General features: G+C 35.6%; 1 protein-coding gene across 6 annotated transcripts in view; it reads right to left on the bottom strand.

Moving 5' to 3' along the window:
* The window catches only part of CPLANE1 (ciliogenesis and planar polarity effector 1), a 55,914-nt gene that overhangs the window by 32,728 nt on the left and 8,652 nt on the right, over positions 1-14,534 (bottom strand). For all 6 annotated transcript variants that reach the window (XM_027709140.1, XM_027709143.1, XM_027709144.1 and 3 more), the window contains 13 exons: positions 14,032-14,184; positions 12,067-12,821; positions 10,345-10,529; positions 9,363-9,443; positions 8,337-8,501; positions 7,441-7,614; positions 5,490-5,718; positions 5,119-5,252; positions 3,271-3,488; positions 2,835-2,999; positions 1,643-1,781; positions 1,120-1,229; positions 144-305 (listed from right to left, as the gene is read on the bottom strand). In XM_027709140.1, the coding sequence (XP_027564941.1) occupies positions 144-305; positions 1,120-1,229; positions 1,643-1,781; positions 2,835-2,999; positions 3,271-3,488; positions 5,119-5,252; positions 5,490-5,718; positions 7,441-7,614; positions 8,337-8,501; positions 9,363-9,443; positions 10,345-10,529; positions 12,067-12,821; positions 14,032-14,184 (2,670 nt within the window). The remainder of the gene's footprint in view (positions 1-143; positions 306-1,119; positions 1,230-1,642; positions 1,782-2,834; positions 3,000-3,270; positions 3,489-5,118; positions 5,253-5,489; positions 5,719-7,440; positions 7,615-8,336; positions 8,502-9,362; positions 9,444-10,344; positions 10,530-12,066; positions 12,822-14,031; positions 14,185-14,534) is intronic.

Raw genomic sequence — 14,534 nt, 5'->3', positions numbered from 1 at the left:
TTTTTCAGTAGCCAACATACAGGTATGGTATCTTTTCCCACAGAACTTTCACCACTAGAAAACCTGACTAGTAGCTTTTCCAAGGAGAAGAAACATTTGTGATCATTTTTACTGCTTTTATTCTAGCTTTAATTTTTCTCTACCTTTTTCGTTGGTGGCAATTCTCCAAGTAGACTCAAAATTACATCTTGAACTAATTCTTCAACATTCATGAACCTGCAGAAAGGAAGCATTCGACAAGCCCACTCCACTGCATTCAAACAATGCTCAACTGTGGAGGCATCATGTTCATTCTTCTTCAGATCCTAAAAAAAAAAATCGCCAGAAACATTGATTGATACGGACAATATATTTCGGCAAAATTATTCATACATTGCAAATGGTAATGCTTCTTCCCTAGCCAATAAAAAATAAACATCTCTAACTTAACTGCCAAGCACAGAAGTGTACGATGCCAGGAGACAGATCAAGGTTGCAATCAATCATAACATACATTAAAAAAAAAAAAGGATGGAAAAAAAGAGCTTTTTTTTAAATCACCTTAGGAAATAATTCCATTAACAACTGCTGAATAGTCTGTTTGCAGTCATTTAGAGTAAAACTTGAGAGTTTGACTATACTAGATGTAACAGATTAAAAATACTGAACTACCAGTAAATAATTTTACTGTGACTTATGGTGATTGTAAATTCTTTCTTGGGATCAAGATAATTAAGATTATTATTCTTTTTGAAAACCATGTATATTTAACACCATATTTAGTGTATTAAGGAAATAGCCAAAATATCTTGACCTGATGGTAAAAAAAACCCCAAACCAGGAAGTAAATATTTAAGTAGACAACAAGTGTAATAAATATTTCTCTTGCGGCAGCATCTCTTCAATTATCTCAGTTAAATACCAGAAAAAGCCCAACAGAAATACTGTTAGGAAAATGGAGTTCATGTGGATACCACTATTCTGTAGCATCACATACATGCTGCACATTGTAGCACTGTGCTCATTTTGTCCTGTTAAGCAAACAGGAGTTCTCACAGAAATATACAGTAGACCTTTAGAATTCTTCTCATAACTTCATGCAATTAAAATGTATTTTTACTATATTACTAGTATAATTACCTGCATATTGTTAATATTTTCCCTTGCAGCTTGGTACCGCCTACAGTTGTCAGACAATTTTTCACGAACATGAAACATCCAACATAATGCACATAACTCTCTGAACCAACCTACAACACAAATATGAGATACAGTGAGATGCTATTTAAATAAGTTAAATAGAATAGCTTGGAATTTTTAGCTACAAGAAAGTAATTCCCATTATCCTAAAAGCAGTTTTAGAGAAAAGAATCACTCATTCTTGATTTTTCAATATTGTTCTACAGCTAGAACTCTTCAGTCCAACTTTGTGTTCATGTTCTCTCACACCTGTCAGGTCTGTAACATGTACCCCCACCCCAAATCCAGAAGAGCACACTTCAGAGTAAGAGTTTCGACAACTACCATAAAACCTGGAAAAGGAATTTTTCTGCACACACTGCAATATACTATTGCAAGCTAATAAGAGCTTATTTGCACCTGTGGATTTTCACTGGTTTCCTTTTTTCTAGCTCTAAGTTATTCTATGTTATTGCATACAGACCTAAAATTTTACAGGTAATATCATCAAACTGATGAGGTTCAGAAGATGTAGTTCCACACAAAACAGTGCAGAAATTGCAGTAACGAAGCAAAGTCTCTGGGAATGGACTCAGCAAAGGAAGAGATCCTTTCATTCGAATCTACAGACAGTAAAAATAAAGAAATAAATAAACAATCAAAATGGAAATAAAAATCAGTCAACATTTTATATGTATCACTGCTAAATGCACAGCCTGACAGTTATTAGCAGAATAACAGTAAATTCCCTTAAGCTTGCTTTCCATTTTCTTCAAATCACTATTCTGAAAATTCTTTTACAGAAATATGTTTAGTGTGAGCTATGGCAGAAAAAATGCTTTTGTTTGAATAGTACTCATGATTACCACGAAACACAGGAGTAACCAAGTATAAGAACAACAAAGATCACAATCAAGAAGCCAGATTAATCCAATACAGTCCACGTTGCTGTTGCCAAGGCAGACTAGTTTTCCCTCTGGTTTCAGTTGGGACATCTGATCACCTTCCTGTGCCAGCATTAAGCATGTGACCATGCAATGAGCAAAGAGAAGGAATTATTTGTCAGTCAGACCATTCCTGATCTGGATCCCTGCATTAATGCTGGTGCAGGAGATTGAGTCACACACATTCCCTTCTGTGGGTAAGTCAACCTTCTTTAAGTAGCTGTGTAAAAATTACCTAAGAAAAACCTGACTTTACACAAAAAAATTTAATCAATATATTCCGATCTTGCTTCTGCACAAAGAAATTGCACAATAGTAGAATGATATCCTATAAATTCTGTGCACTAAGGTGACCTCTTTACCTGAAGTGAGCATTACCTTCTCTGCTACATATTCAGCCCTAAGTGAACTGGAACATACTTCCAGCTAACAGCTATAACTCCCAATTAAAGTTTGCTTGTTCTTTTCAAATGGAGAATAAAAGAATTTTACCAAGTAGGTATAGAAAGACACACAGAAGGAAACACTTTATGAATTAGATACCCGATATCTGTAAGTTCTGGTTTCCTAAAAAAAAAAAGAACATGGAGTGTAAAACTAGATGACAACATGTAAAAAAACATGACATCAAAGCCCAGGTGAGACTGAATGCTTCTGCAATACAACTGCAAGCCTGTCAGTAATATTTACAATTGATAATTAAGTTATTTAAAAAAACAGTTAAATACTTACTTTCTGCATAACTTTTCTTGCTCGCTTCAGTTGTGTAATATACCACTGTGCTGCAGGGCAAGAACAACGAGCAGCCCGGAAGAGCAAGATAATTCGCTGAAGAACTCCTGACACTTTCTGACGAATTTCTCTCTCCATTTTTAAAAGAATGTCATTGCCAACTTCCTGAAAAATGAAAAAAAAAACAAACCCCAAAATTAGAAAGGACATATACCTAAATGCTGTTTTGGCCCCTAAAAGTATACAGCATAGATCCCTCATGGGAAAAACACAGAGGCACACCTACTTTCTTATCACTATGGTGTTAGTCAAGTAAATGAACGGACATGGAAAAAAAACCAGAAAAATGAGCTGAAAGGAATCAGAACAAAGATCATGATCACTTCATAAACACATTCAAACAAAGACCCAAGAAACTTCTATCACACATGCTTACTTCACTGAGGGAAGCCGGCTGAGGACAGTATAACGGTGGTGCTGGAAGATAGAGCCCAACTGGAACCAAACCATACAATTTTCTGCTGAGATCCTTGGCAGAATCCATCAACAGCTGAAACGTCTCTGAGAGAACATCAGCATCTGCCATAACAGCTGCTTTCAGTAGTTCTTGTACTGAACTATAAAGAACATCTGCATCTTCCTCTTCAATGGGATCTATAAAATATTAAGCACAGAAAACAAAAAATTAATTGACTGAATACATGGGCCTTCCTTTTGACATGAGGCTATGTTCTCAGAATTTGCATTAATCTATTACAATTGTAAATCTCACCTACTTGCTTTAAGATAAGATTTCTCACAGTTGAAAATAGTATTCAATTCTTAATTTTAAATTTTCCCTATTAACGGGGATGCTATTGCTTTTCTAGATAGAGAACATTTCAGCCAGGCATTTGGTTGGAATAAAAGTCTGGCAAATCATTCTTACCAAGCAGGCATAAACTACGTACACCAGTAATAATGACTAAAACAATCCCTTTATCAGTAAGCACAAAGGTCAAGGATCTCTTTTGTTGGATCTCTTCTACATATTAGTACATCTTTACCTTACCTCCTAGAGGTAGAAGGACATTTAACATACATCATTAACTGGTTCATGAAATTCACAGAGAATTATACTGCTCTACTTGCATTTCCACTCCTCCTGCTAGTCTTGAAGTAAATGCTGTCAAATCTTTCCAACTCCTTATCATACTTATAGATTGTTACATACAGCACATATTTGTGTATGTGAAGTTTGTGTCTATTTGAAATAAAATCCCTGGAAATGAGTACAAAAGAAGAATGTACACAGTGTTAGAAAGAGATTAATTAATGTCCACCTGCTGACAGGAACTGGAAATGTGGTTTTAAAACACACAAAAAGGGAGTAAGAAATGGAGATCTTGCCAGTAAACTTTCTGTAAAATGTACATAAGGACAGGTTGATTTAACTAATTTTGTGAATTTCAGCAGTAAAATATTAAATTAGGTTATATGATAAAAATCTCATATACACACACACAAAGGAGCACAGAGATTGAATAGTACCCTAGACTCATCTACTCAGAGTAGAAAAATCAGCCCAAAGGCTTATCTTATCTCCACATGCCCAGAGATGCACAACAACAAATTATGTACTCAGAGAAATGGACACCTGTCCAGGCTTTTCCCAGGAGAGTCATCAGCCCCAGGGTCCAGCTATGAAACCCATCAAGATGAGCCAGCAGGAGAGGGTCCCTTCAGTAGCTCTTGGCTTGAGAGAGGTTACTGTCAAGAAGGATAGGACATACTACAGAATGCAGAGGAAGAGCTTTTTGGGATTGCACAAGGTTCATGACAGGATGTGTGTTTGTGTATGTACCTACTGGGAACCCACTCTCAGCCTTGCTAGCTGCTGGACCTGGGGACATGGAGGTGCCAGGCTACGAGACACCAGCCCTATCCCCTTTAACAGAAAGGAAAAGCCAAAACTACACACCTTCACGAAGCTAATTTTAAGTGTGATGATACCTTACATACTGTTCATACACTTGCTTTTTTTGCTTGTTCTAATGAAGCTTCAGTTTTCTTCCAAACAAGTTAATACCACATATAGTCCAATCAGGGTTAGGACAGTATAGACTCCATTCCTGGATTGATCAAAGCCAAAACCCAAACCCCTATGATACTAAAGTGTTCAAATATATTGTAACAGTAATAGGCACATTGGAGAAGATGAAGTAATTGTTTCTTTCTAAGGAAGAGTATAACACAGTAATCAATAACATAAAAAATAACCACAATCATTTTTGATTTTAAGTACCTGTAAACTTCTTGTATTTAATGTGTCCTGATGTTTCAGAAGTTACTGGTTGCCCTAAAAAAGACCGTAACTTCTCCTGAAAAGTCTGCATTGGTGACAGGCCTAAAGGCAGGTGATGTTCTGTGTTTTTCACTCTGAAAGTATAACAAGAAACTGCTCATGAATAACAAAGTAATAGCCATACATAATGCAATGAAGGTCTCTTAAATTAATATTTAAGCCAAAACGAGTAATCACAACATATTAAGTCCTACACCTACTAGGAGTCTGGGAATATGAATTTTTGAGGAAAGGATATTCCATGTCACAAAGAACTTCATGAAGATAACTCACAACAAAATATAACAAACTAATTCCAAACTTAAATTTACCTTGAGAATCCATCAGAGTTCTGACAATACAGCTGGTAGGCCAGACCAATTGAAACAGACAGTTTCCAGTCCCCAAGTGTGTGTGCTAACCACACAGCTTCTGGGATGAGTCCACCAATAAAGAACAAATCAAGAGCATATTCAGCTGTCCACACAGATGAAAGGTTCTGTTCCCTGACAGCTCTGGTAACCAAACAGTGTTGCAGTGGAATAACACGAGGAGACAAGTCTGTAAAACAAAAGCACATTTTAAAGTTTACATGAAACTGCGTGCTACCACATGAATAATCTAGAATTCATTTGTTCACATTGCTTTGGGATTGATTTCAGTGTACAATTGCTCTTTGCTTTTAGGGGCTCGCTATGGAGTTTATTTGCAACAGGCAGATGCAGCTTATGATATGATATAATAATAAGTTCAGAATAGCCTATTTTTCTGCTTAATAATGTGGGATATGCAAGCAAGTGCAAAACTTGTGAGTTTTTCTTACTTTAAAGACTTAATCGTGCTGTTAGACCATTTCCAAATATGCTACATATGCATAGGATATACCAGAGAGTACACCCAAGATAAATGGAAATTCTGTGAGTTTTCCTAGTGTATTCATGTTGTTTGTACTCATTGCATTGCCTTACTGCAGAAGACAGAATGCTAAAATGCATTTCAGAGAAAGAATGTTACATAACACTCTGTGGTTCTTTGATTTTAGGAGCGTATATAGAGACAAGCTTCATACAAATTCAGTATTTCCTTTTTTCTGTAGATTTAGAATTGTTTTTCAAGGTTTTACATACTGGTTCTCCTGAAGAGGTGCTGATCAACATGAATTCTAAGGAGCTATTTGCTTCTCTCGCAGTTTCTGTTTACTGCTCAGACAATGGCATTATTTAGGGAGATATCCAGCTTGTGCTACATAATTTTACCAAGACTGCCTCACCACGTACATGGATCTTTGTCTAATGGAAGTATTAAAATCAAGGTCTTATTTTGTAGTTTTCATCTGGAAAGCTGTCCAATTAAAACATCTAAAAGAAATATATACCACTGCATAGTTTCTGTAGTACAGAAACATTAAAAATAGTCAATGTATTCAAAAACACTACAGAAAACATAATCAATCAAAATAAGTTAATACTGGTGTTATAATATTGACCTACCAGTAGAGTACTTAAAATACCTCCAAATAAATCTACATTCCCATGGAAAAAATTAATACTGAATCCACAAGTTTCCTAACAAGGGAAATCTTTAAATGGAATCTCTTGCAGAAAATACATAAACCACCTATTATGATAAATACTACTTCTCATAAAAATGCTAAAAAGCAGGACTTAAACTAACAAGTACTACTTGAGTTCAACAACAAACCGATTCGGCATTCCCACTAGTTTTGACAATACAATGTCTGAAGCCTCTTGGATTCCAAGAGCTTGACTGTTAGATAAGCAAAAAACACTCATTTCTGGCTTTTCAGTTTGGGTCACAGCATATCAGATCCAACTCAACTATTTGTTAAGCCCTCCTTTTTTCTCACTTTTGGGAGGATCAAAGTCAGTCAGAGCCAGATCTTTAGGCATAATTGTGACAAAGGACGATAAAAAGGCTGACACACTTAATTGCCTTCCCTGCATTAGTCTTTATAGTAAGACCTGTTGTTCCCCAGGCACTGAGCCCCCTGAGGTGGAATACAGGAACAGGGAGCAGAATGAAGCCTCCACAATCTAAGTGAAAATGGTCAGTGACCTACTACCCCACTTAAGAGACACATAGATCTATGGAGCTGGATGGGATCCACCCAAGGCTACTGAGGGAGCTGGAGGAAGTGCTCACTGAGCCTACTTCATGGAAAACCTAACTTGATGATCAAGTTAAAGCATAACAGACAGCATTGATATACATGTAAAAAATTATCAAGATTTTTGCAAATTAAACTGCTTTTAGAGAAAATACCTTGTTTGATGTGAAGTGGATGCAGGATGTCAACACTGTGTGGGGGAAAGATATAGAGCAGCTGATTTGTGAAATAAGCAGCCATGAATCGTGCCATGGACCGAATCACAGCCATGGCAGTCTCAGTATGAATGCTGGTTACCATCCATAGTTCATGCTGAAAATACTTGGTATCTAAAAAAACACATAAAATTAAAACATTAAGAGGAAAATGAATTTACATTCAAATGCTAAAATTGTTTAATCACGTTATAAAACATTTCTTTAAAGCAAGCAAACATATTTAATTTCTTGATAAGCTTTCAGAACTTACACTAATTACACCTCATATTATTACTAGAAAAGTTTTATAATAGATTTTTAATGGCTGGAGATGGACCTCTAGCATCATAATTTAGAGTAGCGCTGGGTCAAAACCCTACTTGTTTAAATTTGGAAATTTAGATTTCACTTAGATTCAGACTTAATAGAAGCAAAATTTACAAGCATCTGCAAAAACACCTCACTGTTAATTTAGTATTGATGACCAAAATAAAATCCACTATTTTATTGTGTTGTATTATAAAAAATACTAAATGAATACAAAACAAAATCACATAATTTCCCCCTTATTCTTGTTATCCAAAGTCTTTCCTTGAGCAGTTTTGAGTCTAAAATATTGCTTTCACTATTAATTATACAATGAAAGTTGTCTAGGCACATATTTCAACAAGTGCTGCTGAAAGATCATCTGAGAATCAGGAAAAGATCTTGGAAGTTACTGAAAACAGATGTCAGTCCAGTGTAAAGAGAAAAGTATGCTGTCAAGTGTGTGTGTGATGGCATAGAAATGAGACACTAGGTTATTCAAACAGTGTCAACATACCTTATCAGACTTTTAGGTAATATAAACATACCAGAAAATTTTTCCATCTGACTTGTTGAAAGATGTGATCGCCTTAGAATCTCTCCTACTAAATGATCACAGAGTCCCTGAGCTTCACACAAGTTATACTGATACAGGTGGCAAAATAATATTGAAAGATAATATCTAGTCTGAAGAAAACATGTTCTTTTTCCTCCTGTATTAAAAGATAAAAAAACAGGGCAAAGTCCAGTTGGAAAAGAAACAATAAACACAAAATCAGACGCAATGAGTGAAAATACTAGCTCTTCCCTCTCCAGAAATATATCTACATAAACATATACCTGGAGAAGTAGAAATCAGGAGCAGCTATTTTAGGATATGATCTTTCTACAATCTCTAAGTAACTAGTAAGTTAATGCTCATCCACAACATTTTTACTTCTAGAGATATGGTAGTTTTCAAAATAATACTGCGCATAACTGTTAAGACACAGTCAAAGACAAGAGAGCTTAAGGGAGTTTAGCCTTCAAAGAAGGAATGCCTAAACCACAATGAAATTGCTTAAACATCCACCAGGCTTTCAATATTCAGAATATTTTTCTCAATGAGGTATTCCTCATCATAATGACCAACAAAAAATTTTCTCCTGATGCCTGGAAAGAGACACCGATATATCCACTTCAAATCAACTCCTAAAAAAACTCCTGCCACAGGTTTTATTTTGTTACTTTCCAAACACTAAGTCTTTTCATTTTACAGCTACTAAAGGAATTGATTTTTGTTCATCTGTTTTTCATTGTCTCTGTCTTACTCACAAATATATCTAGAGCTTTTCTGTACCAAGTACTTTGTAAACACAAGACAGCTTTTATACTAAAATAGAAATGCACAGAATTTTCTCAGAGATCAACCAGACTTAAGTTTTGACTGGTCTCTATTCAAATCCCAGCTTAATTTCAAATGTGCATTCTTTTTGTTTCTCACCCTTTTTTTTTTTTTGAAGGGTAAATGGAGTCACAATTAACTACGTAAAGCAATTATACAATTTACGCCCAAGAAAGATTTTATCCCCTACCTTTTGCCTTGGTTTCACAAAGAGACCTTTTCCAAGTGTCAACAGATTCTCTGTAGGAGCCTAAAAGGAATTGCTCCTCACCTATAAAAGTCACATATGTAACAAATTAAAAGCTCTACATGATTACTTTTATGCAAACACACATGCATTTCAGTATTAGAGATCTGTGAAAAGCAGAGTAAAATATATGAGACTCTAGGAAATTCCTATTCTCACAGTTAAATCTAAGTTTTGAGCATATGAGCAAAGATTACTTTGAATACCCCTCCCTAGGACAGGTGATATATTAGCTCCTCTCCAGAAGGAGCTAATGTATCGTATTGGAGTGACGTTGGATGAGAATCTAGGAATGTCATTTAAGGGAGAGAGATCAGGAGTATGGAGATGAAACAGTATTGTGGTGGGAGACATAAATGGGAACCTGGGCTTAGCAGTGTAGAAGTGAAAAGGAAGGTAGAACGTAGGACAGTAATGTGCAAGACATTAGCCTACAGCTATAGACTGTTTGCAAAATAAATATGATAGATTAAGTCTACTACCTTAGATTACACTAATTTAGATGTTTAGTTGAGGCTGACTACATTTGTGTACACAACATGGTTGTACTCACAATAATCACATGGAATGAACATAAAAACCCAGTAAGAAACACATTGTGATGCTCATTTACTTTGGAGGAAATAACACAGTTCAAAGGAGATCAGAATTCAAATCTTGCATTCACGTTCTTTAGGACATGGCTCAAAGCAAACTGAAATCAATGTATTCTTTTTATTTTGCTCAACAAGCTCTAAAGATTATCTACAACCTACCGGTGTACCAGTACATTAAGTATTAAAGAAAGAATTCTGACAAGAATTTTAAGAAAAGTCCCACTATTAACTTTTTCAAAATCTGGTAGTCAGTTATTGATTGTCATTAAGTTGGACCTAATTTTCCTAGTATTTACTTGACTATGCAACTATCTAACATTTGTACTAACCAGATACAGAATTAATCTTCAGATGTTGTTCTAATGTCACTCTTGAAGACTGGAGGGTTGCTTGTATATGACTTATAAGCAATGAGACAACAGAAGCTTCTTCTGCATTCTTGTTCACTTTTCTTTTCAGCTGCACCTGATACCAAACCGCTTTCTTATATAATAATCGCCATAGTACAATCAACCTGTAGTTCAAGAAGTACAATATTATGCAATTAAGCAAGAATTAACAAAGTTACTTAAATCAATTTCTTACCTCCTTGTATTTTACATTGCATACCTGAAAATTAAATTATATCAACTACTTTCTTGACTACAATGAGGAGAAGAAACCATTAATTCTTCTGAATTTGCCTAAACACAGTAATCTGCTTTAAGCACCCAAACACCCCCAAAATTAATCCTCTTGCTAGCTAAACACTGGGGAAATGAAATAATCTCAGACAGAGAAACCTCAAAACAGGTATCAGTATCTTGCTTATAAACACTGATTAAAAATACAATTAAAGCATACACAGAAAACCAAAGACAGGAAAACAAGCATGCTCTTAGGGCTGGCAAATCCCTGTTGTCCAGCATAGTCCTATCAGATATACCCACTCAGATATGTAATAAGCTTGATGATACACGCAAATATACATTGTTAGGGACTAGAAAAAGCTTGCACAGAACTGCAACACCTCTGCATCTTCTTCCCAAGTACTATTGTTTCCATAATTAATTATGTTAATTAACATAAACAGAGTCAGTCACAGGCACAGTGCTCAGTTCCTCAATAACAATTAATCAAAAACATTGATTATCTTCTCAGAGACAACTGAAATTTGCCAATAGGATTTGCAATGAACATTGCAATTATTATATTTTAAGATTATTGAGGAAATACATTTTACTGTAGTAGAATTAAATTTATGAGTTATAATACTTCTTTGGTTCTAAATCTCTGAAAAGGAAAATCCTGCTTGTATGAATAACACACTTGGATCCATCTGAGTTCTGCAGTACAGAAATACTCCATGATAATAATACATTTTCCCAATAGTTGGATAGCACACTTCAGTTTAAGTGTCTTCCAAGTTTATGTGTATATCTTCAAAGAAAAAGTAACTCTCATAGTTTAGTAAGCTTCCACAGACTGGGCTTTTTCCTATTGCTCTGAGGCACCACATCCATAATCAATACAAACTTTACTAACTAAATTGACATTGTTGATATATCGTATATGAGTAGGCTCTTGGTCCATAGAATTTGCAACTGGGAAGGAGTGAAAGCACAAGAGGCAGTTAAAGCATCCAAAGTTACAATACCTGGATTGATGCTGCACTGCCAGACCAGGTGTGAGCTGTCAACCCATCAATTATCTCTGAATTAATTTGCAGTAATTAGTTTAGTCACTACAACTTAACTATATTCATCTATAGGTCTGAGGCTTAATCTGTGTGCTTTAACAGATTATCATGCCTTTCCATTGAGTAAAAGGTAGAAAAAAAAAAAGGGATGTTGCAATCACAGTGTAACTCATAAAATTTGGTTCCAACATATAGAATCACTTGGGTTGGAAAACACCCTTAAGATCACTGAGTTCAACCATTAGAACTCCTGGTCATAAAAGGAGATCATGCTGGTCAGGAAGGATCTGCCTTTCACAAACCCATGCTGGGTGGGCCAGGTCCCCTTGTTGTCCTGCATATTTTTATTTCCCCATGCAAAGATTATTCATACCTTCTTTCTGTTTTTGCATCATGGTTTACTCGAGGAGGCTCTCTAAGCAGAGATTTCAGCGAGCTGAATTGCTGAGTAGTATTGTCATCAAGAACTGAGAAAACAGGCACAGTGAGGGAGTCCAGTTCCACAAGAACATTACCATTAGGAGATGCAAAAAAATTCTCATACTGTAGTACACACACACTACTAAGAGTGTGAGAAACCATTTTTAAAAGACAGAAGCATGCCAAAAGGTTTTTAGAGAACAACTGATCTTGTTGCTGTATAAGCAGCAGTTTTAAAGTTTCTAATGTCAGCTTTGCCACATGTCCAGTTAGACTGGCTCTTGAATGCCAGTACAAGACAGTCAAACACTGCTGAAAATACTTTAGGACACAATGCAACCATTGAGTATTCTTCACAGACTTGTTTAAAGATGCATCCTGGTTTAGCAAAGAACATTTCACAAACTGAACAATGCTGAAAAAATGGATAATGCAGTTCACTGTGTAATTCAGCAATGTATCCTTCTCTTCCATATTTTTTGAAATCCCTATCTGCCAGGCAGTAAGGAGGTTTTTCTGAATGGAATATAGTTTCAACGATGATTTATCTTTCTCTTCAATATCATCTGCATGCATAGTATCAAACATTGACGCAAATTCTAAGTGGCCTTGATCAGCTTTACCAACAATTGAAAGGATTCTTTGGTTATGGAAGCTGGGAGAGCTACGGTAAAACTGCTTTTCATCATCTGATTCTTCTTCATAATCCTAAATCAGACAGAAAGAAAACTCCAGTATAAGTCAAGTTTATTGAGAGAGGGCAGTCTGCAAGGAATAACCATTTGGTCAGCCTTTCAAATGAAATCTTTATGCTTAATTAACTTGCTTAAATGTTAGTAAGTTTAATTCACATCAGTTTCATCTTGATTTCAAATTGAATGTGATTATTTGTAGTAGTTGGGCAGACAGAAATTAAATTACCTAACAACAACAACAAAAAAATTACACTGCCAACACAGCAGTAGATTTTATACTAGAAAGTGAAAATATGTCCTTCGCTAAGTCCAGAATATGAGAAAGAGTTTTTGCCAGATACCTGTAAGATATAAAAGCCATTCAACAAAAGCCCTAAAGTTTCAGAGAACAAACTAAACCACAAAAACATGAAATGCAGGAATGAAGTTGGGAAAGGCTGCACAATAACTACGATCACAGGGCCACTATTCCAAAAGACACACACAAATTTTGGAATTTATGAAACAACCCTCTGAAACTGGGGACAACTGTAAGTATCTTATTTACTAAGGATAACATTGTTCTTAGTAATATACTCTACAGCTCCAGTATATCCAACAGTGTAATGTTACATTTTTATTATGAAGTGAAGTTAATAGTAACTTCCAGTACATAAAAGGGGTACGAGAAAGATGGAGAGGGACTTTTTACATGGGCACGTAAAACAAGAGGACAAGAAGGAATGGCTTTAAACTGAGAGAGGGCTGGTTCAGATCAGATGGTAGGCAAAAATTCTTTACTCTGAGGGTGGTGAAGCACTGGAAGAACTCGTCCAGAGAAGTTGTGGATGCCTCATCCTTGGAAGTGTCCAAGGCCAGGCTGGATGGGGCTCTGGGCAACTTGATCTAGGGGATCACAACTGAAAACATTCTACAATTCTATTAAAATACAATCAACTGAGGTACACGTAGACTAGCGCACATTATTCAAAAAGTTAATGCACTGCTGAAAGAAATAAAACGTTGGAAAATAGAAATGTTTGAAGAAGAATCAGTTGAAAAAAATAAGCATATTCCTCACACCTACAGAGAAAATGAAAATTTAACCAACAATGAATTACTTTAAATACATACAATAAGAGCAAATATATCTATATTTGGAAAAAAAACACCATTCTTTCTAATTAGAATACCTTAAAATCAAATAATTTCACAATTAGAAGTGGAAAAATGCTATTAAGTACCAGTAAATCCACAGTTTTCTCGATCATTTCTGTTGTGTCTTTTTCCAGGAACTTTGGAAGGGTGGAAAAGATGGAACTTTGGTTTTGAACTTGTTTTAAAAGGCTAGCTTTTAAAGACAACAGTGATCTTAAACACTGAGATCTTCCTTTAGACTGAAAGAAATAAAAATAACAGAAAACATATTATCAGTCTTGAGCAAGACAGACACTTCATAAATAAGTCAAAGAAATTGGTTACTTCTGTCAAAAGCTTCAGTTTAGAAGTCCCAGACAGAAAGGGAGAATGGGTCTGCAAGCATCTATTGCACAGAAACAAGCTGTCATTTGACCATGCTTCAGAAAAGCAGAGTTCTCTCAGCACCAGACAACTTTAGTTTGTTTCATACTGAAAGAATCTGCTTGCTTCATCCCTAAGAGGCCCTACAAGTTTCCCTGTATGTAAGGTTTTCTTGCATTTTTACTAGTAACATATCTCTTTAAATGCCCAAATCCTTGCTCACTAT

This window comes from Neopelma chrysocephalum, unplaced genomic scaffold, assembly GCF_003984885.1.
Source record: "Neopelma chrysocephalum unplaced genomic scaffold, ASM398488v2 Primary Assembly neopelma1_96688, whole genome shotgun sequence".
NCBI classification, from domain to species: Eukaryota; Metazoa; Chordata; class Aves; order Passeriformes; family Pipridae; genus Neopelma; species Neopelma chrysocephalum.
Note: the sequence above shows the minus strand (reverse complement) of the source record. Positions and strands in the feature narration are given on the sequence as shown.